The 25,443-nt window shown below is 32.5% G+C and overlaps 1 protein-coding gene across 2 annotated transcripts in view; it reads right to left on the minus strand.

Moving 5' to 3' along the window:
- Window positions 1-25,443, minus strand: part of Bsg (immunoglobulin domain-containing protein Bsg) — a 109,619-nt gene that overhangs the window by 1,849 nt on the left and 82,327 nt on the right. The window contains exons 2-6 of one of the 2 annotated variants that reach the window (XM_088233450.1): window positions 13,471-13,585; window positions 10,799-11,082; window positions 7,103-7,288; window positions 5,710-5,845; window positions 284-1,674 (exon numbers count right to left, since the gene is read on the minus strand). In XM_088233450.1, coding sequence (XP_088089576.1) covers window positions 1,623-1,674; window positions 5,710-5,845; window positions 7,103-7,288; window positions 10,799-11,082; window positions 13,471-13,585 — 773 coding nt within the window. In that variant the 3' untranslated portion in view covers window positions 284-1,622. Of the gene's footprint in view, window positions 1-283; window positions 1,675-5,709; window positions 5,846-7,102; window positions 7,289-10,798; window positions 11,083-13,470; window positions 13,586-25,443 lie in introns of those variants that run through there. The other variant, XM_088233451.1, reaches the window with a different exon arrangement.

Here is a 25,443-nt window from a genome sequence, read left to right on the forward strand (position 1 = left end):
TTTGACCCAAATAAATGATAATAGTAGGTACTATGTAATAACATTTTTTGATAACAAATTGGAGTGTGTAATATTATAATATACTTAAATAAACATTTCCTAAATATAATATACATTCTTTTCATATGTACATATTACAATGCCATGAAAACTGGCATCTCATATTTTACAGACTTTCTTCATTGTCCTCGAATGTTATTCTCCACTGTTATAATATAGTATATTGCTGTTTTGAGAATGGTTTTGTAGTGAATTAGTGTTTTTTATTCATTATTTACATGCATTTTAGTCAGCTACATTATTTATCTGGTACAAAATGCTATTCCAATAAACAGAATTCTTCTGTCGGCAAGTTAATGTACTAAATGTTCATATTACGCAAATGTGATTTGCTTTACAAGGGAGAAACACTATTCTGGGGTGAAGTATGTTCACCTAATCTCACTTTATCTACCGAGGTAAGTATTTAATATTCCCTAAGCGGTTTGACATTTCATCGACTGGAGTTTCCTACTAGAAAACCAACTTGTATTGTATAACCACCAGGTTGTATATTTATCAATCAAGTAATCTGAATATTTATTTAGCTTTAATTTCCTAATTTCACTGAGCTTATAATTAGTTCAATAACAAAGTAAATAAGCAAATGTTTACAAGTTATTCTATATACTAAAATTGCTTGTCACCCAAGTTATTTCTTCTCCCGTTCATACAGCATTTACCATTAGCAACACTAAGCCAATAGGCCAATTGTTCCTCTGCTAATCAAAAGGGGGATCTAATAGATTCATAAAAATGTTTAATCCTTTAGTAATATAAAGATACTTTTTTATAAATCCATAGAATACTAACATGTTCTATTAAATTGAAAGTAAATAATATTATTGTTACTGAAAACTTAAGTCATAAATGGGATTGATACATGGTTTTCAAAATAAAATGTTCATCTACATAATTAAATACACATAAAATAGTAGAACGAAGACTGAAAACACAATTTGAAATGTAAGAAAATGATTTAAATTTGAAACACGTATTTATATGTAAAAAGAAATGGGGTAAAATATTGCAAAACATCGGGCGGACATGGAATAATTAGTACATAAAGTGTGACACCACTCTGAATGTTCCACGCAGGCACTCACTTCACATTTCATTAGTGTAAAGACAAGTCTTATTTCGGATAATTATAATATAATCATTATTATAAGCTTTAGCAAATTTACTAGTGTAATACACAATGGCAGTTTTGTATAGGCTTTTCTTTCCAACAATTTAAATACTTTTCAAATATAAATATTATCTTCATATACAACATCATAAATGAACAATTGTAAAATATAGATTATGACACATCTAAAAAACGAAGGCAATTGTCAAGCAACAAACATCTCTTACAAGCGCCGCGCCGTACAGCAGCTCGAGTAGCGGAAATTCTCTCATCTTCTCACCAACTTGCGGAGACTTTACAAAATGGTACATGAAAGTGAAAGTAGAATGGAGTACAATAAAAGTGAAACTATTCCGGGTGGTTCCGCACAACACGCAACACCAATTGTTCACCATTTCCTCTGTATACTAGGATGGATTGTTATACACTGTTTGTATAGCACATGCTTAGCTCACTTTCTGTGGCGCACATCGCGATCCTTTCCGTGATCCGGAGTATGTTTCCTGAAAATATTCAACGTTTCCATGAGACGGAGACAAGAACTCCTTTCCTCAACTCCAACACTACACAAGAAAAGGCCAAAAGGTGAGTCACGAGCCATCCCAGAACTTGTGCCGATGAATTCAACAAAAATATGAAGGAAGCCAAACTTACAATGCTGAAGATGAGCGGTAACTTATCGGTTCTAGGCGATCAATACTTTCATCTTCAAATGTACTACAGCATTAGACACAAAGAAAAGCCAGTCACTGAAGAATGCAATATACTATTACAGCTATGTAATTATTGCAGTATAATATTGTACAACAGATTCAACATATTCAAAATAGTAGGTATTTGTTATGTGTGTAATGTGAAATCAGTGTAAAAATCTATTCTAAAGAGAAAAATACCAAACCTAACATTTGTCCGAGTGTAATTTGGATAACTTAAATAGTAATAGCTTGGAATCCAAAACAAAATATATATTAGTACTTGTATACAATCAAAATATGGTTTTTATTAGGTATTTAGACAAAGGAAGAAAATGTAAGAGTTATGAATTAGGTGTTCAACTGTAAATATTTCAATATTGACGATAAAAGGCTTCGAACTTTTAGTAATTGTAGATACTAAATTACCAAATTACAGTTCTGAAAATTTATACTTTCTGTACATATTGCTTTCCTCCTCTGTTTTTACAAAATACAATGCACTTAAATTTACATGTTAGTTTGGTCTGTGTTTTAAACAACTAAAAAGGAAATCAAGTGTTTTAGTAACAAAAGATAATAAAACTTTACATTAACAAAAAAAAACCCTTTTACATTATGTATTGTGTTTATAGAAAATTTATAAAAAGAGAAATGTAAAATATACTGCAAATATTAAAAATGTACAGTGTTCAATTTCTTTTCTTGTTCACATTTTTTCAATTTCTTATATAAAAATAACGAGTCTTTCCGAGTTTCAACTAATTTGATTTAAGTTGAAAAAAAAAAGAAAAATACTATAGCTTTACATCAAAATGTATTACACAAATAAAGTCAACTCACAGAAATAAAATGCTTCTACATTGGCATCAAAAAAATAATAATTGATATTAGGTTTATAGAAACAAAACTGATTAAATGAAATTATTCTTACAAAACAGACATTTCATACTTAATTTTTATATTTGACGTGAAACACATTATTTGTATTCTAATGTTTGTGTTAGAAATACATTACAAACTGAATTTTACCCTAGGTAGCCACACATAAGTTGAAAAAATATTATTTAATACTTGTGCTAGATATTTTTTGATAATTTTGCGTACCATCATGAAAATATAAGACCGTTATGACCATCAAAAATTACCTTCACAAAAGACTATTTACGTATCTTTCCTATTGTTTGGGATTATCAAATAAATAAGCTAACCTTTAATAGTTATTAACATATTATTTTAATTAAGTGAATTTGGCAGTGTATTCCATACGAGACACATAATTATTTTGAAATGAAGTATATTTTCTCAATAATCCTGTAAAATAAAATGTAAATAATACAAAAAACAGCCAGAACCTATTAAAATCATAATAATATTAGCTTTTGCACGTTTTGAATTTATCAAATAAGTTTAGTGTTATGTTCATAAATCTGTGGCTTGGGTCTTAAAGGGCCAATGTCGTAAATCATAACATTACAGGAATTTTACAGCTATTTTGTGACATTATAATAAACTGTTTGAGGTGTTTAAAACTATTATCAATAAAGAAAACACTACCACATATGTATGTGTATATAAATTTGTTAAACATGTAGATTTCTTAATTGACATAAATCCTCTACAAAACGTTGGCAAGAAAAAAGTGAAATCCGACATGGGCCCTTTTAGACTCGGGTCTAAATTCTAGACTGTGCCTTGGGGCAGTCTAGAATTTTTTTTTTCAGGTGAAATTTTGAGAGGCATGTGGAATGTTAAAGGTAGGTTTATGGTTATTGTGTAATTAGACATAAAGATGAAAAAATAATTATACACAGAAATACATGCAATCGTGCACAAAGCATTTTGTATGTACGTATGAAGAATTGCAATTGAAATCAAAATGATGAAAATTGTTAGGAAGTTTAAAAATTATTGTACAAAAATATATCAAAATTGTTATAGACAAATAACAAAAGAGAATTTTGGTGAAATGGAGCATTCGGAATGGTTATTAACAAATGACCGTAATAATAGTGGACATTATAATATATATATTTTTGTTTGATCAGGCTTTTCAAATAATAAAACTGATTAAAATAAATCATGAATATCAGAAAAACAACTTTTTTTAACATTTCAGCAAATATTCTGAAGAACTGAACTAAAGAAAGTATCAATAAATTAGGTGAAATTATAAAGATAAAAAATTATCATCAGGCAATTTTTGTTAAGTGATTTTTAAAAAAAGACAATTTAAGCAATGTATCTTTTGATGACGGATTTTTTTACATATTTTTTATTTATTACAAAAAAGGAAAAATATGTAATTTTATGCTGAAAAAATATTTGAGTATATTTTGTTGAAATAAATAGTGTTATCTTAATGAGTAAATAATGGGATTTTTCTCAAGCCTGGGTGTTCTGTGATGTAATAATTGGGCTTCTTATCCTGTTGTGGTGCAAAAAAAGAAAGTGCCAGCGCAATAATGATAAATTTGTTGCAACAGAGGGGGAGAACATTTTCGAAAAGGGATTATGGAAGTCTAGGCATTAACATTCACCATTCTGCCAATGTTTGAACATCCACATTTCCTCAACTCTTCCCTCTGTTGACTTTTGTGAAGTAAAAGAGCTGAAACCTTTATACTCAAAATATTGTTAAAACATATATTATTCATAAAGTACAACATACTTTGGAAATATCTAAATAACACACAAGTGTTATACAAATAACACATTTTTTTAAGTGGGCAATAAAGATGTCGTTACAAAATTAGAAACAACTCATGCATATTATAAAACGATCAAATGTATTTTGATTAAAATTTGTAAGAAGCTAAAAAAGGTAAGCTATAATTTTTTAGGAGCCCTTAAAATCATTTTTTGGGTATAAAGAAAAGAAGGGCACGTCAAGAAAACATAAAAAAAGTAGCTGATGTTATTTTTTGCACCACAACAAGCTAAGAAACTTAATTGCGGTGGTGAATTACAACTCAAACACAAATGTTTGAAAAATACACATGTTTACTGAGATCTTACTGGGGATTGAACCCGAGACATTGATGCGCATTATTATTATTTTTAAAATACATAATATTATCAGCCCCTTTTAAATAACTGATTTGTGCTCCCGGTAAAGTTTGGTAGCACCAATTTACTTTCTAACAAATTATAAATATTGCAAACATTTGTCACTTTGCTTATTCTTATTTGTTTTACCAAAAACATAATATTGCAAGCTGTCTTACTGTAGTGTTAGCCAATAAACTCTGTTACTTGCGCACTGAAACATAAATGTCCAAGTGCCAGTTGCTTCAAGAAAACTTAAGTTACAAGTCAAATAAAGCTGACTTTTTGTCAAAATGGGCAGCATGAGACGCTTTTACTAATTTACTAATCATTATAATTTCTCTATCCACACCCAGTGGGGCAAAGCATACTGAATTGGAACTCCAACCGCAGCGTATGATCATTTTTGTTATATGAAGGATAAGGTTATCAGCCTTACGCTTCAGGTATTAGTGAAATATTGCGGTGTTCAATCACCATTAAAAGAAATATTTCACATCGACCCTGTCAAGAATTGAACCCGGGACCTCAAGAATAGTAGGCGAATGCGTAAACCATTACACAACGAGGCAGACTTATCCCACTCAATTTTTTTTCAGAATTTTACCCGAGAGTAGCCATCGAGTCGAAAATGCTTACCCAGGATTCTGGTTCTATTTCAAACACATAACTGTATTCTTTATCCGCTCAAACACGGAATAAGAACATACTCAAACAACCCATTTTTGGAAAAAATAACTTTGGATGAACTTAAACTAATTTTTTTTAATGGAAAAACAGAGAAGATGTATGACTTACTGATCGGGACTTTGGTCAGTATCAGACTCTTCCATGTCAGGCTTGTTTCGCCTCTTCTCATAAACTAGAATGATGGCACATAGCACAAATACTTCGGCGCAGATGCCCAGGAATGGCCACAGGGCAGCTAGTTTGTCTGGAAATATAAATAATAATAATATATCAAAATCATAATCATTAGCTTATCTGTTTGGTACGCGGTGTTACGATCAATATAGGTCTAATGGAGCGTATTTTTCTGTATGTTCCTAATGACTACCTTAGACATCCGCGGCTCAAGCTGTTTTATATTCCTGCTGCAGAACCAGCCTGCTAATGGTAATGCCAGTAGGAAGAGCAATATCTTTACTCAATAGTATCTCTTCGGATATCGACATCATTCATATTACTGAAAGAATGTTCAGAGGATAGTTTCCTTTTATTCTAATTACTGGGTTTTTTATTTTAACATTTTTTACATTAAAATTCTCTTGTTAACTTTTTTCATGTTATGTATGTACATATCTTCAAAATGTCTAGTTTATATTTGTAATTTAAGATAAAATGTATAAAGTGTCGCATAAATAAATGTATATTTTTATAATAAAATACTGTTTTATAATGGTTAGTAGAATCGTGCAGGCAAAAATCAGGGACAAAAATCAGAAGACACATCGTTAAGCTAGCTATTAATTTTTACCTGTGGACCTTGAAAATGTCGTCTTAAAATAGATTGCACCTAGCTAAAAATTCATCGAAACAAAACTGTAGTAGACTATAGGAACTGCTTTGTTACCAAAATGAAACATGTACTACTGTTATTATTTTGTTATGTTTACGATAAAGCATTAATTGTTCACTTACAGAGAAACAAGTATTGTCTGGAGGAACATTACACAGTGGCCATTCTTATTCTGTATGTTCTTACATACAGTCATTGTTCCTCTGGACAAAAAACCTTTTTTAAAATGTGTTTATTTCACAAAAACCAAAAGAATTAATGAAATAAAAATAGGAATGCAAAAGATCATTTGTTTGAGCTCCTTAAAATGTAATCTAATCAAATAGGTGAGCTTATGGTTAAGAAGAAAAAAAATGTTTACCAAAAACTGTAAAGTGTCCAGTGGAATATGTGTTGCCACTACAATAAATTATTGTACTTTATAATTTCAGTTCAAATGATAACATTGTTTGACATCAAGCTTTCGATATAAATATTTTACATATTCCGTTTTGGCGTTCTTAAGATTTACAAAAAATGAAAATTTTAAAGCCATTTTCTATTAACCATAAATAGCATTGGCTTGGTGAGAAAATGGGAAATGAATTGTGGTAGAGCGGGATTCGAACCTCGAACTTCTATGTCACTACTATGGGACCACAACTCGTCTCTAATTGAGTATAGGGCACTCACCCTTGACCCTGACAAAGGTCCCATCTCGTGTAGAGTTGACAAACTGGCTGGCAATGTTGGTCGCTCGGCAGTAATAATCTCCCCTGTCCTCGGGCGTGATCTCTGCCAGAGTCAGTATGGCATTCTTGACACCATTCTCATCAGTCAACGTTACCCGTTCCCTGCTCTCTGTGTATGTTTCGTTACCTGGAAATTCAAGGGTGGATGTGTTTATTATTTTATGAAAACATATTATTTTGAACATTTCATACAGGGATCTAATAGCGTATAAAATAATAAATAGTTAAACAATTAATATTTTACAGGAAAACATGGCCAGTTATTTAATTCTAGTATTTGAAATTTTCACAATAAAAATTAAAGAAAATGATGGTGGGCATGTGCTTGTTGATGTGTGATCGTGAGAATATGTGGGTCTATGTGCCCCCTGGCCTGTTGTTATCGAAGAGCGCTCGAATATTACATAATGTCAGTGATATTGCAATACATAGTGCCTCACTATTGATTTTATTTTTTTATGGGGGAACCTAAAAACTGTTGTTAATATATTATTTACGATTTAAAATAAATATATACGTAAATAATATACCTCTGATTAAATCAAACAAAAATACCTCTGGAGTATTAAAACAATTATCATTATGAAGGGTAAAAATATAGATAATTTAAAACTAACAGCTCTTAGTCCCTAGAATGAATTATTGTATTTTTTATTTATTTAATCACTGAAACTAATACGCCCATTAAAAAAAAAACAATACATATAAAATAACAACAATATAAAAAAAACATAACGTACAGTTCGTTCGCTAGGAGGAATTTATTGCACTAAAATCATTTACATAAAAAAAAATTAAATCACGTATTATTGCAATATATCCAACGATAAGTACAAGTACAAATTATATTACCAATGAATTAAAAAATACATTTATTGTTGGACAGTGTCAGAAAAAAAGTTCCCTTTATTATTGCCATAAATATTGTTTATGTAATTATACTAATTACTTTAGGAGAAAAGTACATGACAATATTTTTAAGTTTAACATTCTGGAAAATTCCTAAACTTTGTACAAAGTAACACAGCGTGATAGTGCATAATTACTCAGATAAACATGTTGACTGAAGAATTATTGTCATATGAGGTTTTAAACTTCAAGGTTACAAGTGAGAAGTGTTCAAATATTTACGCTTCATATACACATGGTTGAAAATTTGTGAGAGAAAAATTACATTGGAATTAACACGTTTTGCAGAAAACAGCAAACTACCACTAAATTAGTAGAGACGAGACACTTTATAAAAATAATAGAAATCCACAGAGTCAAAATCAGTGTAAAAGATTGTGTACTTCTGTTCTTAAGGATAATTACTCAATATCCTTTTTGAAATTATTTCTTAACACATTCGCAGACATGGATACTAATATGGACACATTTAAAAAAATTTTTTTTTTTAAATAAAAACCTTTATTAGCATAAATAAACAATACATTCAGTAAAGAAATGGAACACTTAAGGTTGAACTTGCCAAAAAAGAGTCTGGCTCTTGCGTTTGTTTATTTACGTATCATAACTCAACTTTTTGGAAGATTTCACTACCGATTGACCCGTAATTGATGGTTTGAAGTCAATCTTATTTGACTAACATACTGTAAGTAGGCGGCCTCCATGATGTAGTACCTAAGGCATTTGACTCACGCACAGAAGGCTTCGGGTTCGATTCCTAGTGAGAACACAAAAAATATGTTATTTTTTTCAAGTCTCAGTGTTCTGTGCTGTAATTCACCACTTTTATTGGGTCTTTTGGCCTGTTGCGGTGTAACAAAAAGAATATAAAATAATACTGGGGCACTTGCTGCTGACTGTTTTTTATAGGGACAGAATATCACCTCCTACCATATAATTTCTTATAAAATAAATAAGTTCTAATTCTCAAAGCACCCTCTTCATATTCATCCACAATTACTCTTTTTTCTCTAACTTATGTCTACACGACCGTGGAATCATCTCCCATCCACTTTCAAATATGTTACTACAGTATCTCCGTTTAAATCACATCTGAAGAAACATCTCCTTTCTCTTCCTAAATCTCTCCTCCTTTCCTCTATATTCCTTTTTCCCAGCGAGTAATTGATTTAGGTAATTTATATACAAATACAATTGTTTCTATTTTTGTATATCTTTAGTTTTTTCATTTTCTATTGAATATGTTTTGCTGTAACTTGAATTGTAAAAATAAAACTTTTATTTTACCGGTCGGTTGGAAAAAATTGCCATTTGGATATAAGCCCACCAATGTACAATTAACATTATGTACAAAAAGTTAAATAAAAAAACGAAATTACTTCAGTTTCACAAAAGTTATAGCCATTTCACTACCAATGTCTTTTGTGCTGATGGTTATCGCTGGCATAACCGCGAACGTGTTAAAAAGTGGAAAGGTCTGTTAGGTCGAATGGCCCTTACAAGGCAGATTGAATGAACCTTTCTGAAATTTCTAGATGCAGGTTCTGCAGTGCAGATGATGAAACACCTGTACATATGCTACGCGAATGTGATGTTTTATAAAACAAAAGAAGCCGCATCCTCGGATGGCCACTGGTTTAAACCTTAGAATGTTAAAGCACTCACCCTCTACCTAATAGCCAGATACTTTTAAGGATCTGGGCTCCGAGGGGGAGATTTAGCAATATGAGAATGCTCGCCCTCAACTTATTAGCCAGGCTCCTGGGCTTGGAGGGTGAGAACTAATTTACAGAGACCCGTCACAATTTCCACAGGTTGCAGTGACATCAGGAGCTTATATAGTACTGACCCCTATTCATAAGAATAAGAATAGATCGAATGTTTCAAGATAATGTTAATAATATATATCTGTAATTTAAAAACTAGTACGATAAAAAGGTGATTGTTCTATTGGCACGCTCACCAGTATTAATTTGTCTACAAAAATGAATACATCCATATTTATTATATTGAAGGCAAGCAGCTTTTGTTGGTGTGTCAAATAAATCAAGGTATGATATGTCTCTTTGGGTTGTGATAAATAAATAAGCTGTACGTAAGATATCCATAGTCAACTTGATAATGGGTTGGGGTTTGATATGCCGAAATGGGTCGTGATGAATTACAAGTTGTACGTAACAACAGTCCATTTGATGATGGACTCGGGTTTGATATGTTTACAGGTTTTGATAATTAAGCAAGTTGTACCTACGTACCGATGGTCTACTTGATATTATCGTGATAAATTGGCAAGTTGTATGTAGACACATTAATACCTATTGGAGAATTATCTCCACTTGATAATAGGCTTGGGTTTGATATATTATATCATCAAACCCTTATCAGCACATGGTGATGCAAAGGGCACTGTATTATTAAAATAAAATGCAGCATATCTCAATCATCAGTTAGAGGAAGGTAAGAACAGTAGTGATCATTCTTACTCTTTAAGTGCCAGTCCAGGAACAATGAAATACTGCAGTGTAGACCCATATTAAAACAATACATTGTTAGTCCACCCTGCCTGAAAGCGAACCTAGGACCTCAGGCGAACGTTCTCTATTCAATTTCCCTTGTCAGGATTTTTACCTGAGAGCAGCAACTCACTTCAGATTCTGGTTTACACACAGAACTGCGCCTGAACGCATCGAATGTTGCAGGTTGAGATAAATTACCAGGCGGTACGTACCGATGGTCCACTCGACAACGGGCTTGGGGTTGCCGGCGGCGCCACAATGCAGCTTGAGCTTCTCCCCCTCCACCACGCTGGTGTTGGGCGGCAGCTTGGCCGTGGGCTTGGCGACCACGTGGATGTCGGCAGTCATGTCTGCACTGGCGTTGGCTGGCCGGCACGTGTACACGCCCGCGTCGCCCTCCGCGGTGCGCTCGATCACCAGCTTGTTCTCGTTGGGGATCACCCGGTGGCGGCCCTGCAGGCTGCTCACCTCTGAAACTGGTTTCTCCTCTTTTAACCTGCAAAGAGAACGAGGTTTCATGAGTATGCCTGAATGTTTTCCTACTGATTGACAATATACGACGTAAACCTACGACTTATTATATACTTAATAAATGAATCAATACTTAATTGGTCAAATTCAATGGAAGCAGTAGAGTTAAAAATAATTGAAATCCCCATTTTCTGAAATTGAAGATAAATAAATCTACACTGATTTGAGTTTGTCCAAATGTTCGCAGTCAGGCTGGATTTCCTCCCCAGGGAGTTATTAAGATCTGAATTTGTTGCAACAGAGAGAGAAAACTTTGTTGAGAAGGGAATATGGAAATCTAGGCATTTACATGGCTCATGACCTTTGCCTGGTTTAAATGGTCACTTAACACACTGTGTAACATTCACCATTCTGCTTTTTTTTACACCCACATTTCCTCAACTCTTCCATCCGTTGACTTTTGTGAAGTAAAAGAGCAGAAACATTTATTTATGTGGGTGAGATTCTTTTGGCTGAATTATTTCACCTACTAGGCAACATATGAAAACTCTTTTCATTTTTATACTTCCTATGCTAGATAGTAAAATCAAAAATGTTTTGAGTATGTTCAAATGTTTGCAGACAGGCTGGATTTCCTCCTCAGGGAGTTATTAACAACTAAATTTGTTAAAACAGAGAGGGAAAACATTGTAGTGAAGGGAATATGAAAGTCTAACAATTTAAATTTGTTGCAACAGAGGGAAAACATTTTTGAGAAGAGAATATGGGAGTCTAGGCATTTACAGGGCTTATGACCTGTGATTGGCTGGTTTAAGTGGCCACTTTACTCACTGTTGAATTGAGATAAATGCTGCAATTAGATTTTTGACAAAAAAATAAAATATTTTGGGTATGTGGAGGGAGTGCTTTCACTGCCTGTATGCCTGAAAGTGCGAAGATGAAAAGAATAAAGACAATTTTTTTTAGTATGCTGATTAAAATATCAAGAAACTTGAGTAATATTTTTTCATTAACTTTGCCGTTACTGAATAATGAGTCAGTGAAAAAATCAGGTTTACGAAATCAAGTTTATTCCAGTTTAACTTCACCTAAATAGAGTTTAGGAGAACTTCAACCGAGCATGGTTAATCTTGAGATGATGCCAAAGGTAATGAAGGTGGTGTACTATATCTGTTGTAGTGATTTTTTGTACGTATCAAAACCAATTTTGCACATAAACAAATGGATAAAAACTATTTGGTAATTTAAAAAAAAACTTAATTATTTAATTATTTTTGTCTCGGTTTTGAAATGAATTTAAAAGGAAGTATCCCAGTTTAGTTAATTGTATGATTTAAATTTGTTAAAATATAATATATGTATTTAAAAAACGTGTAAAATATATAAACACATTAAATAATGAGTAAAATAAAAATTCAGTTTCTTCCCAATAAACGAACTATTGATTAAAAACATAAAAAAATATAAAATAAATATAATATTTGTAAAATGAATTAATTATCCCAGTACCTTAAAAATAGGTATTCAATATTTTTTATATCAATGGATAATTCTGCTGATCTTTGTAGATATGAGATAATCTCTTAAATATTTTTTTCCAAAACCTTGCAAATTGGGTATTGATACAACATAATATATTTGAGGGGAATTTCCAATAAACTTAACTTACTCTGAACCCGTAAACAGGGTACTAAATAAACATATGTCTGGAAAAAATTATCTTCACCTTACATAAATAGGACACTGGACAAACACATCTCTGAAGTGAATTTCCCCGGAACCTTGTAAATAGGATACTACATAAACACATCACTGAATGTGATGTCTTTTGAATCTAAGAAACAGGGTGAATAAAAAAAAGCTGATTGTTAAGGGATGTTTCATCTGAACCTCAGAAATATGGTACCTACTGAATAATAAACGCATTTTGGAAAAACATAGCCTCTAAAACTCCAAAATAAGGTAAATACTAAATTGTGATGGAGATAGTAATTTTCTTTGAGCCCATAATTTGACGTGAAAATTAACATCCCACGTGTCCGAACTGAACACGGATTTTCTAGTAAATCGGAGCAAGTTCACAGTTTCCCGATTGTGCCACTATTAGTGAAACCTTTAAGGTCAAACAGCGCTACGGCGGCACTACGCAGCACTGCACAGCGCGCCGCATTAACACGAAATATTATTTTCACTGTTTTGGATTAAACAAACAGCACTAAGGCAAAACAAAACTCAAACAAAATACAAACAAAATTTACAGCGAAATTTTGTCGTGCACCGCCACTGTACTGCGTTTGACATTTGTCCAAAATATTTTTGAAATCTTGTTTGTCTTCTTACCCTTACTATTGCCACTTTTTTGTACTATTTAATATGAGTGGATAAATATTTAAATAAGGAAAATATTACTTACCATTCTAATGTGTATGGTTTATCTGGTACAAATGTGACATTACAGCTGAGTACTAGGGGACCTCGAATGTCATATAATTTGTATGTTTCAAAGTCATAATTTGCTTTCACAGAACCTGGAAAGAAAGAAAAGATATTTTTATTACAAATAAAAATAAACTTAATAATAGGGAAAATAATACAAAATGTTTCGGGCAAATGCATAATAAAATGTGAAATTAAGTGTTCATAAATTTTAATAATTGAAGAAATGTCTAGAAAATATATGTTTTTACATTTTTTTTGGGAATATACCCATACATTTTTTAACGTAAAAAATAATGCGTCCGCACTAGAGCAGACAGTGCCGAGGACACTTGTAAGAATGCACATAGAAAACTTAATATATACTTAATTTATCTCTATACAGAGGTATATACTATACACATATAAAATATATAATAAATAATATATACAGGGTGTTCTTTAAACCCTGTCACATCCGAAACCAGGATGATCAGTATGGGCAAGAAGACATATTAGCATATTTAAAAAATATTTAGAACGAAGAAAATTTGAAAAACTAAAATATTAAAAAAAATAACAAATGGTTGCAGGAGAGAAGCGAGGGGGGCGCGGTGACGCGGTTGATGTATCAGGTGTATCAGACTCCCCCTCCCCCTCCTAGTTTCTCCCCCGCAGAAGTAAGCAACCATTTGTTTTTTTTTTTAATATTTTATTTTTTAAGATTTTAGTCGTTCTAAAAATATATTTTAATGTGCCAGTATGTCTTATTGCTCACACTGATCATCGTGGTTTCGGATGTGACAGGGTTTAAAGAACACCTGTATAAACATATATAAAACGTACATAAATCAAAACATAAGCTAAACGTTTCCGTAGTATTGTAGTGGAGCGGACATTTCAAAATTGGTTTTCCCGAATGACAATACATTTGACTTCTACCTACCTCGACTATGCATTTTTTAAAAGCCTTTTAACACTTTTTTCGTTACTAATAATTGGACAGTAGAAGCTGGTTATAAATTTGAATTGCATAATACTCGAGTCTATTTGACCGAAAGTGATTCAATAGAATCAAGTGGCTTTTTGAAATGTATTTTTGTACGATTTTTTTGATAAAACGGTGCACATGACCGATTAGAACAAAAATTCTTACATTTAATATTTATCCTCGCCAGAGAAGTACAATTGCAAGCGTAGATGCGAAAGATACTTAAATGGGAAAATGTCAAAAATCCGTATAAAACTGAGCGGAATTACAATATCCTCGATATATTTATTACATTCGCTTTGATATACAAAATGTCTACCGAATCAAATACGCACATCGAATAATCATAAATTGTACGAAGCCAATATTGGGATATTCGCAAGCAGAAAGATAATAAAGCCGGCCGCGTTATGTTTATAAAACGTTAAACAAAAACACTAATATTAGCTCCTAGTAAATACATATTGCGCTGCTCATTATGCAGTGGATTGTATGAAGCTATTTAAAGCGAGCGATAAATATCATTCGATAAACAATCAAATGTTAGTTTATGCTTATTTCATTTATTTATGTATATACTGTACATAAAATATACCAATAACATAACTTATACCTGCATAAAATTATGATTGTAGGTTTTAAAATACCGTCTTTATTTATTTCGTATTTGCTTATACAGAATCCTATGCGCGGAAATTGATCACTGCACAAATATTATTATCGCGAAAAAAGTCATAGATCAGACATTAATGATATGTTTTTGTTTACATAAATGCCTTCATTGTTGATACACAATGGCTAGTGATAATATTTTTTAATTATTATCTTTTATTTGAAATTTATTTATAAACCCTTACGGATTTTACATTAATTTAATATAATAATTTTTCATTTTAAATTTATATTATTTTTTTAATGATAATATTTTTGACATCTTAAAAGATTGTCCGAGTCTTTTGTTCAGTTTTGTCTGATGGTTAATTGTATAATTTCAGTCCCTGGTTTATTAGTCTCGACTGTCCTTGTCTCGTTTTAAAATGTTGTGTGATATTATTCTGATATTCTCGTATTGAAATCTAGACGAGGACGACCAAGGAAGACGTGGCATGATCAGATTAACCAAAATCTTAAGTCTGGTCATGTCAAAAGCAGACAGAACCGAAGGGCATGTATGACAAGATGTATGAATGTGGAAGAAGCTAGGAATATATGCCAGGATAGACGTGTGTGGCGTTCCATTCTCTCTGCCTACCCCTACGGAGAAATGGCGTGATGGTAGTAGTAGTAGTCGTATTGTATTTTTGTTTCAAATCTAAGTTTTTTGTCTAAAATTACATCAGTGGGTAATTCATGTCATTTAGATTTATTGTTCCCCAGTAGTTGCATATAATATATTTTAGTTTTTACATAGGTTTCATCATACATATGATTTTTTCCGTTTTTGGAACAAAATTTTTGATTTTGAAAAAAAGACTCGATAATGTTACTAAAGTAATTAATGATAAATACAACGAAATCGAATTTAACATAATTTTTGTTCAATAATAATTTAGTTAGTGAAATGACCATGTTCAGACATATGCAAAAGTGACGGAAAGATACAAAAAAAGATTTATATTATGGTAGCCGTCGAGTCAAAAACACTCGCCCAAGGTTCTGGTTTTGTTTTACATACAGAGCTGTTTTCTTCGTTCGCTTAAAAACGGATATAACAACTTAAGGGGAAAAAAAGTGGTCGCTGTAATCGTTAACAGTTTCGGGTTAGGAAAAGTCGGTATTATCGGAAGTTGTAAAATATTCCCACTATGTCCTGTTGGAGCCAAACGCCTTTGTAAACAAACGTAAACAGTTTACATAAACTGTTTCCAATTTGGACGACGATAGACTTAATATCGACATCAGTGCGGGGCTTAAAAGAGAACACAGAAAATAAACGATTCCTTGCTCTGTTTCCAAAGGCGATTTTTCAAAATGAATTCTTTAGCGTAGGCAAAAACAGTTTTACGAGATTACCTACGTCGACTACAAATTGGAAAAAGTAAAAACTACATAAACAAAACATACTGTAACCATCGGGTTATTAAGCGTATATTTGACCGGTCTGCTAAACTATTTATTTGAATTTTATCTCGGAAATCCACATATTTATACAATATTCTGAAAAATACTTATGCAAACACACAATCGATAACAGGTCTTAAACTAAAGAAAGAAATCTACATAATACTATTGAAAGGAAACTGATTAGATTGAGGAAGGATAGATATAAATGTATTGAATTAACATACTACAACAGACATGAAGAACATTTTACAGAAGGGAATATAGAAGTCAAGACATCCACAGGGCTTATGACCTGTCATTGGGTGTGTAACATTCACCATTCTGCCTATATTTGAGCATCTATATTCTTTCGACTTTCTCGAGTTTGTTTTTTTTTTGGTATAACGTTAATTTCAGCGATTATTATGTAATTTGTATCGTCAATATAATTGAATTTATCATTATACCGATAGTACGAAATCTCCCGTTTACACAGACATTGCGTCAACTAATTATTTAAAACAAACTACAATATCTAGAATATGCGAGCAATATAACTATAAATTTACCGAGGCTAAGACCGAGAATACTGCCCCACACCCGGGAGTGCATAGGCGAGTATGGGGCGGATTAGCGATGTATAAATTAGTTTCTTGACTCGGGGGTGCATTGGGGATTTTTTTGAATATGGGGCTTATGGCTGCCATGGCTGCGAGGGTTTTGGATTTTACGATGTTAAGGTGGGAATTCTAGTTTAGTCTCGCGTCGAGATTTAGGCCGAGGTATTTAACCTCGCGGTTCCATTCGATGTTTTGGGTGCCCATGACGAATTTCGCCTTGGGAGTAGGGATGTGGTTTTTTGTGAAAAAGATGGTCTCAGTCTTGGTCTCATTTAATTTCAGTTTGGAATTCAACCATAAACAAGTACCTAGGTACCTACTTGAATTCAATATAAACAATTTTTAGTTTTGGAATTCAATCACAAACAAGTACCTAGGTACCTACTTATCAATGAAAAGTATTTTGCCAACGTTCAGGCAGGACAACGTCTGTCGGGTCCGCTAGTTATTTATATATTTCATGTTCATATTACGAAGACATTAGTTTCACCTATATAGTAAGTATTTTAATATAGACATCAATCGACCAACGCTCCCATATATTTAAGGGTAATTATAATTAGTATTGTGAACGTGCCCCACGTAAAGAAATTAATCAAGTCAATATGGCTCGCGTTAGTTTTCGCTCGAGTTTTTCTTTGTTTAATGTCATGTTTGATCTAACGTCCGTCGGCCGACTGACCTAAATGCAGAAAGATCATAACACGACACATTTTCATCAAAATAATTGTTTCCATCGTACTAACTGCGTGTTATAGGTTGAACGTGAAAAATTAAGACTCAAATGATCACATAACGCTTCAAAGAGTTCACTATGGTGTCATAATAATAAATTGGAAGATATATTGAACACTGAAAAGGTTCCTTCTTATAATTCTGTAGCTGCGGACTGTTTCATGAAAGGCGCTGTTTCTCCATAGAGATTTATTTTTGGAAGATTTAAGGATACTCGGGAGGGGTTTGGTGTTGGTTTGGTGTGTTGTTTCGGGAGCTAGGCAAGCAAGGCAGCAGCAGGAAAAGGTAAGAGCAGCAAGAGGAAGATAGGCTATTTCACTGCCTCATATAGCCTTTTAAATAATGAAGTCGTATTTTGTTATAACAAGCATAAATTATATGATTTACAAATTATTGAAAATAGATTATTAAACAGTGAATATTTACATATATTTTATTATTGATTAGTATAGTTACATAAAATGATACATGTTTTTTTTCTATTACAATCTACTTTTATATATTTAGTTAATTGTGAAAATTGTAACTTTTCAAAAAAGAGACTAGCGATTGTGCCTGGAGAGTGACTTACACTGTTATAGTTATTTAGTAATTTTACATGTTTGTTTTTTTTTAAAAGAAGAAATATTTGCGTCCTTATGATTTACCCAAATATTTAATTTTAAGGGCCATTTTCAATGAGTTGTAAATAACTCACTATTAGAAAACGGAAATCAAGTTGGGGTAGAGTGGGACTCAAACCACGGGGCTTTGGTACGTGAGTCCGAGTTACTAGCCACGGAACCACAACCCAATGTTGATTTTTTGTTTTTAAATACCAGTATTTCTAAATATCCCATCTTTTGCTTAATGTAACACGACGTTACAACACGTTTCCATATGGATTTTAAAGCACAGCCTTTTAACGGTTTTTAAAAAAAACGAAACAAATATCGTTTTTTAAACATGCAGAAAATAGAACAAGGACATGGAAAATCCCAAATATTGGAAAAAAGTTTAGTTTTATTGGAGTTGATATGTTTCGCAGGGGACAAAGAGGTTATGAAATTAAATTTGCTAAACACTATAATAGCTGTGAACATGTTAAGAGATACAGCGTGCTCGGGGAATTAGCATCTCCTGGAATTAATGCGTCATTATAAATGACGCCAATGCGACGGGACGGATAAACATAGTTAGATGTAATATGATAGAAAATAATATGAAACTGCAAATAGACGATGTACGTTACTTCTCTGTTCTGAGCGATGCCGATGGACAGTCTTCCGAGTTTGTCCAATTCCTCGGAGACGTTTTCTGGATTTAACGTTTGAGAAATTTTTTCACCTAATCTAATTCAAATCTGTCGAGCGCTTAGTAAGAAGAGCACTCAGCATCCCACCTAAGCCTAGAGGTCAAGGCAGACCCCCGGCAACGCGGTGGTCTAATATTGAGGAGGTGGCGGCACAAGATGTTCGCGTTGTGACAACCCAGGACAGAAGATCCTCGCGTTTGCGTACAAGGAAGCCCGACTGGATGTACCGGGTTATAGGGGCAGGAAGAAGAAGTAGATTACAAATTAAGTCCAGAGCTTGCCTACAATGATTTAGACACACTGAAAATGTCGTTAATAAGAACATTGTTGCAAAATAAGTAGTCAATATTTATAATAAAGATAATAACTTAACGGAAAAGATAAGATTGAAATATAATGATAAGAAAAAAATAAGATTTGTGGAAAAGTTAATATGTTTTCAGGCTTCAATAAAATAAGTAACAGTTGTTTATTTTAGTACGATCTACAAAGATTTGGACATATAAAAAGGTAATGTTGATAAAAACATCTGGTCTTAAAATTATCTCTAAAATTGAAAACGTTAAATTTTGGGCTTTCACTAGTTAGATGAAATAGTTAAAAAAAATCTCACCCACATAAAAGTTTAAGCTGTATTAATTTACAAAAATGGGAGAAATAATTATGTATATTCAAACATGTTGATGTTACAAGTGTGTAAAGTGACCACTTATACAAACCAAAGAAAGGTCCTGTAAATGCCAAGACATCCATACCATATTCCCATGTCGGAAATATTTCTTGGTCATTATTGAGATATAAATATATGTGGACATTGGAGTTAAAGCGACAATTATTTTAGAAACACCGCTAGTAACTTATTTTTTCCTTTCAATAATGGATAAACCTTGAAATCAATGCGAAAATAAATATATCGAGACAATGATTGATGTTAGGAATTCGAAAACATCAAAGAGACATAACATTTAATTGAGAATAAATAAATCGACCGCAAAGCATAAAAATATTCAAGGTATTTTATTTTTATGCCGAAAACGTGGTACAACGCTCTTTCGGAAAAATAAAATTTATATTAAATGGGTGGAAAACTCACAGAACTCCAGTCCATAAAAGTAAATAAATAAAAACACACGTTTCTTAATTTCACCAGCATTGATTCATTTTTGTTCATCAGATTTAAAGAAAACAAACATGTTACCTTAGGTTTTTCTGTGAATAAGTATTTTTAAGCATTAAATAAATTATTAAGTTAATTCGTTAAATCTCACATAAATAAAAGTTTAAGTTCTTTTACGTTAAGAAAATCAACAGTGAAAGCACTACCTCCACATCCGAATACCGTTTTATGACCAAGGGTCTTCATATTAAAAAAAAAAAAAATTGAAAAGTTTTAAATCGAACAGTAAGAAAATTAATTATCTAAATAGAAATGTTAATAAGTCATTGAAAGTAGGTATCACTGAGGTAAAAAAAACCCAAATATGTCAAGCTACAATCGCCAAAACATCGCGACCGACAGGAGCAATGTTTTATGTGAGACTATTTTTTCTTCTTAAATAATAAGGAATATAGTTTCGAGAACTAATTTTTGTTTTGAATTTAATTACATTAATATCAAACCAAAACCGGGTTCAATTGTCAAAGTATATTCCTTGTCAATTGAGAGTAAGAAGCGTTCTCCTGTAAAATACAGTTTTTGTCGGTTACGATGTTTTAGCGATCGTGGCTCGATGTGTTTACATAAAAATATATATATAATACTTATTTTCAATACGTAATATTGAAAATAACACTAATCGACAAAATTGAACTATTTGAATGATACAAGAACTAAATAAGGTGATTCTTACATATTTTTTCGTTTTCCAAACGTAAGGTTTGAGTAAAACGCGTTATAAATGTCAGAAATGATATATTTTAAGAAATAATGTAGGTACATAATATCATGGTTTATTTACGAAACATATTTTCATTAGATTTTCATGTATTTTATTGCTGGCTTGTCTTTTTTAAAGTCCTAATAGTAGTTTGCAAAAATGTACTCGTTCTATCTAACAAATTTTCCTTGCAGGGCGATTCAAAGTGGCTGAAATCTCTCTACACGTGGTTTCCAACAGCAGTTACGGGGCCTAAACTTTATCCCAATTTACAAATTTACATCTGAAGTACAGTTCAGAGCCTTTTTTAATAATTTGGGTTATTTTTGTTTTTGAGGCTTGAAAGCCATTTCTCCACACACGTAATAAAAGTTTTCTGGACTATTCACACAGTCGCGTGGCATTGGTAAGTTGAACAATCAATTGTACAAGTAAAGTGGCAATAACAGGTCAAAAGCCCTGTAGATGCCTAAACTTCTATATACCCTTCTCTAAAATGTTCTTCACCTGTGTTGTAATATGTTAACTATATAGGAATGTTATTTTAAACTGCGCGCAGAATCCAATGCCGTTCGACTGGCCACAATAACATAAAACTCTTTTTTTTATTTTATTTTTTTCATCAATATATTTTCATAAATGGTAAATGTTTTTTTATTCTAATACAAGTCTACTTTTACACATCTAGTAAATGTTATAACTATAACGCTCCAAAAAAAGAGACTAACTCTTGTGCTCGGAGAGTGACTTAAACTGTTATAGTTATTTATTTATTAGAATTTATATAATTTTGAATATACGAGTACGTCAGAAAAAAACAAAAACTTATAGGATATAAAAAGAAAAACATAAAATAATAATACATTAATACTAATTAAAATAGAATGCAGTACAGTCTTTAAAAGTATATTTTAAATATGTAAATACACATCTACTGTATTTCTTATTTTACGTGAATTTTATTCAACCGATTGTTTATTTGTACGCCAAAAACATGCGTAGCTTGCTGGATTGCGATTGAGATTGGAATTGATGAATACATGCAGTTTTTTTATTTCTTTCCCACATTATTTATTTTTTGACCAATGCAAGTCTACCCCCACCCCCCTTAATTTCCCTCGCCACATTTTCACAAACTTCTCGCAACGAACAATAATCGATTCCGGGAGATTTTAGCTGCGTTCAGGGAGTCGGGAGATAAGAAGAATTAATAGCATATTTCCGGGAGAATCCCGGAATTCCGAGAGGGATGGCAATCGTAACCAATTTTCATGGATTCTGCGACAATCGTGGTTGGACGCAATAAATAATTAATCATGATCCAGTGAATTTCTCATATCTCCCAGAGTTTGTAATTTCCTTCCGGAGTACAATAGCGTTTCATACATAAGGTTGCTTACTACAGGAGATAAAAATATGGTTTTAAAAAGATCCATTTAACTGTGTGATGTTACAAGATCTTTTATTTCCCGAAACAGATTAACATTAGACCTAATTTCCATACACCGAGGGAGTGAGTTCGGCTAAGTCGAAGCGTCCGCTTTCGTAAGTTTCGACAGCCGATCGGAAATCGAGGGGGGGGGGTTAAAAACCGAAAGGCGGAAAATTACTTGGAACCGAGTCAAAATGTCAGTCGACCGGCGAACAGAGGCGACCAACAAAAAAGGCGAATTGACTTGTAAACTAAATTTTACCGGCGGTTGAACGTGTTTTTTGTTTCGTGGAACTAAAAACAGATAATATAATGTTAAGTAAAAGTTATCGAAATCTTTTGTCGCGAATGTAGAGATATATGATACCGTGGGGAAATAAACAAAAAGAACTGCTTGATTTATGCTTTGACGCGATGGTATTGTTTCGGAAAAATACAATCCTTTGTTAAACTTTGGAGGAAAAGAATTCTATGCACGTTTTGATTCATACCATTTAAATGAAAAAAAAAGACATTTTAACAACCCCGTTAGGGTTATATGAACATATTTTATGTCAAGTCATGTTTTGTCTCGTCAGGGATGCTATTCTGAACCACTCTCGTGGCACAAGAAAACAGTTTTTCTCGTGTATTTTGCACGTAAATACACGAGATAATACGGCCACGAGAGCGTTTGGAATACCAGCCCTGGTAAGCGTAGTTATCTAGTGCTTCTGATTTTAAATACGTTTCCAGTATAAGTTTTCAAGTAGTCAGGTAAGTCATTGTAAGGATGAAGTCCATTGGATAGTTTGTCCTTGCTTTATTAATGTGATAGATCTATGGTATTATAATTTTGTAACAAAACGTGTTTGAATTTAGACTTAATGGGTTACTTAAATTATAACATGCTTTAAATATAATGAATATACGCTGATCTGCAGAATGACAAGTAGAATTCAAGAAGAAGTGCCATGTTTAGAAAAGTAATTTAGATATTCAATATCGGTAAAGATATAATATAGATACAATAAATATTTAAATATTATATAAGTAAATTAACTAATAAAATAAATAACATTTTCGATTTGGTGACTTAATTTGCACCGTTCCATTCATGTAAGATCGACCCGCCAAATTCGAAGTATTTGAGTGAGTAGGGTAGTTGTAGTGTTTGCTGACTAGTTATCTCTGGGGGTGCCGATAAAGGGACGGAGTTGGGTAGAAGGAAGTCCCGCCTAAGTCTACAGAGGGTCAATGGGCATTCTCGGTAACCCGTTTAAAATACAGCAAGATCACTATTCAAATCGACAATTGCTTCGTGTATTGAAAGTTTCACAACCAACTTTTGGAATATTCATTCATTGATCAATTTAAACACGTTTGACCGAGAATACAGATATTAATAAATGTTTTGTAGTTCAAAACTTATGACCTACTGATTTAATACGAGATTTATTTTATAATATTTTATTAGGGAATCATGCAATGCGGTCCGACGTTTCTTCATAAAAACGTATTCCCGTACTCTATACTTCCTTCCTGGATAATGGCACTAGAGCGATGTTTTTTTTACATCCCATAGATATTTACCGTTGGCGTGTCCCTATAATTGAAAAAAAAAGTCTTTTATAGGATCTAGGACCATCGAAAGACCCTTAAAAGCGCTCAGATTTATATGACGTCTTTGGACGTACGGTACACACATATGATAAATATTTTAGAAAAAAGCAAACCGTGACGACACAATTTATTCTAGATACTTTTACTTTTAAAAAAAATCGATTCAGTTTTGGGATGCGAAAAACGTTTATCTTGTACTGAAAGGCGGCCATACGCTACAAAAACGCAGTTTAGAACATTTACTATAGATTTGATTGATTTCCAGTGAGATCACGATAATTAAAATCGACACCGGAAAGGAAAAAGTTACTAAACGGCATGTAGCCACTTTACAGAGGAGCCAATTAGATTTTTTATAATTGATTAAGAATCCCATATTTTAAATTTTTATTTAAATTCTGTGTGATTTCAATTATGTTATCACGCCAAAATAATACGATGTGTATGAGATTATTTTATTAATTAAAAAAAAAAAAACAAAAAACTTAAATTGGATCTTCTGTAAAGTTGCTAAAAGTAAGTAAGTAAGTTCCTTTCCAGCATTGAAATGTGATTTTACTTAAGTGTTCTGTGCAGTCGATTGTTACAGTTCAAAAAAGTAATTATTGAAATTATTTTTATCATTAGGCAGACCATAAATAAATACATTTTTCAGAGGCGTAGTAATTTAGTAAATTAATTTTGACGTTATAAAACGCGTTTACTTGAGGTGACTGCTTGGAAATTTTCATAATGGAAAAGGTATTATAATAATGATCAAAAGATGAACGTTTCAGAAAAACATTCGGGAACGTTTGTGTTTTTTTTCTTTCCAGGGTGACAGCGTCCATTCGGGGTATGAACGTCACAAAAAGCCGGAAGCATGGAGGAAGCGGAGGATATGGCTGTCCGTTACGAGGGTGATGTATGGGACGCGGAAATATTAATTACAACAAAGGGAAAATAGCCGTCTTTTATCGTGAAAGTTAATAAAAATTCTTAATGGAAAAAGTAAGGAAAAAAGCATGTTAAAAAGAAGTGAAGGGGAAATATTATCTTGCGGTTAAGACACAAAGCTAACGGAATATCTGAGATAATACCACGGGGTAATTATTGCAACTAAATTTTGAGCATTTTTGAGTTACCAACTACATATTAGTTTCTTCCTCCATGAATGCTACAAATAGACAAGTCTTGATTCATTCAAATCATATTATGATTATTTGAATGCATAACTTGTCTATTAATAGTATTTATGGAGGATAAAACAATGTGTTTTAGTGGGTAACTCACAAATGCTGATTTATAAGCTATCTAGTTGTAGTTTGGCAAAAATTGTAGCATTTCTTGATTGTTTTAGTTACGCGGAAGGTAGGGCATTAGGTGCCAATCCAGGAA

Source organism: Micrasema longulum, unplaced genomic scaffold, assembly GCF_059751315.1.
Source record: "Micrasema longulum isolate JH-2025_06_02 unplaced genomic scaffold, ASM5975131v1 h1tg001106l, whole genome shotgun sequence".
Classification (NCBI taxonomy): Eukaryota; Metazoa; Arthropoda; class Insecta; order Trichoptera; family Brachycentridae; genus Micrasema; species Micrasema longulum.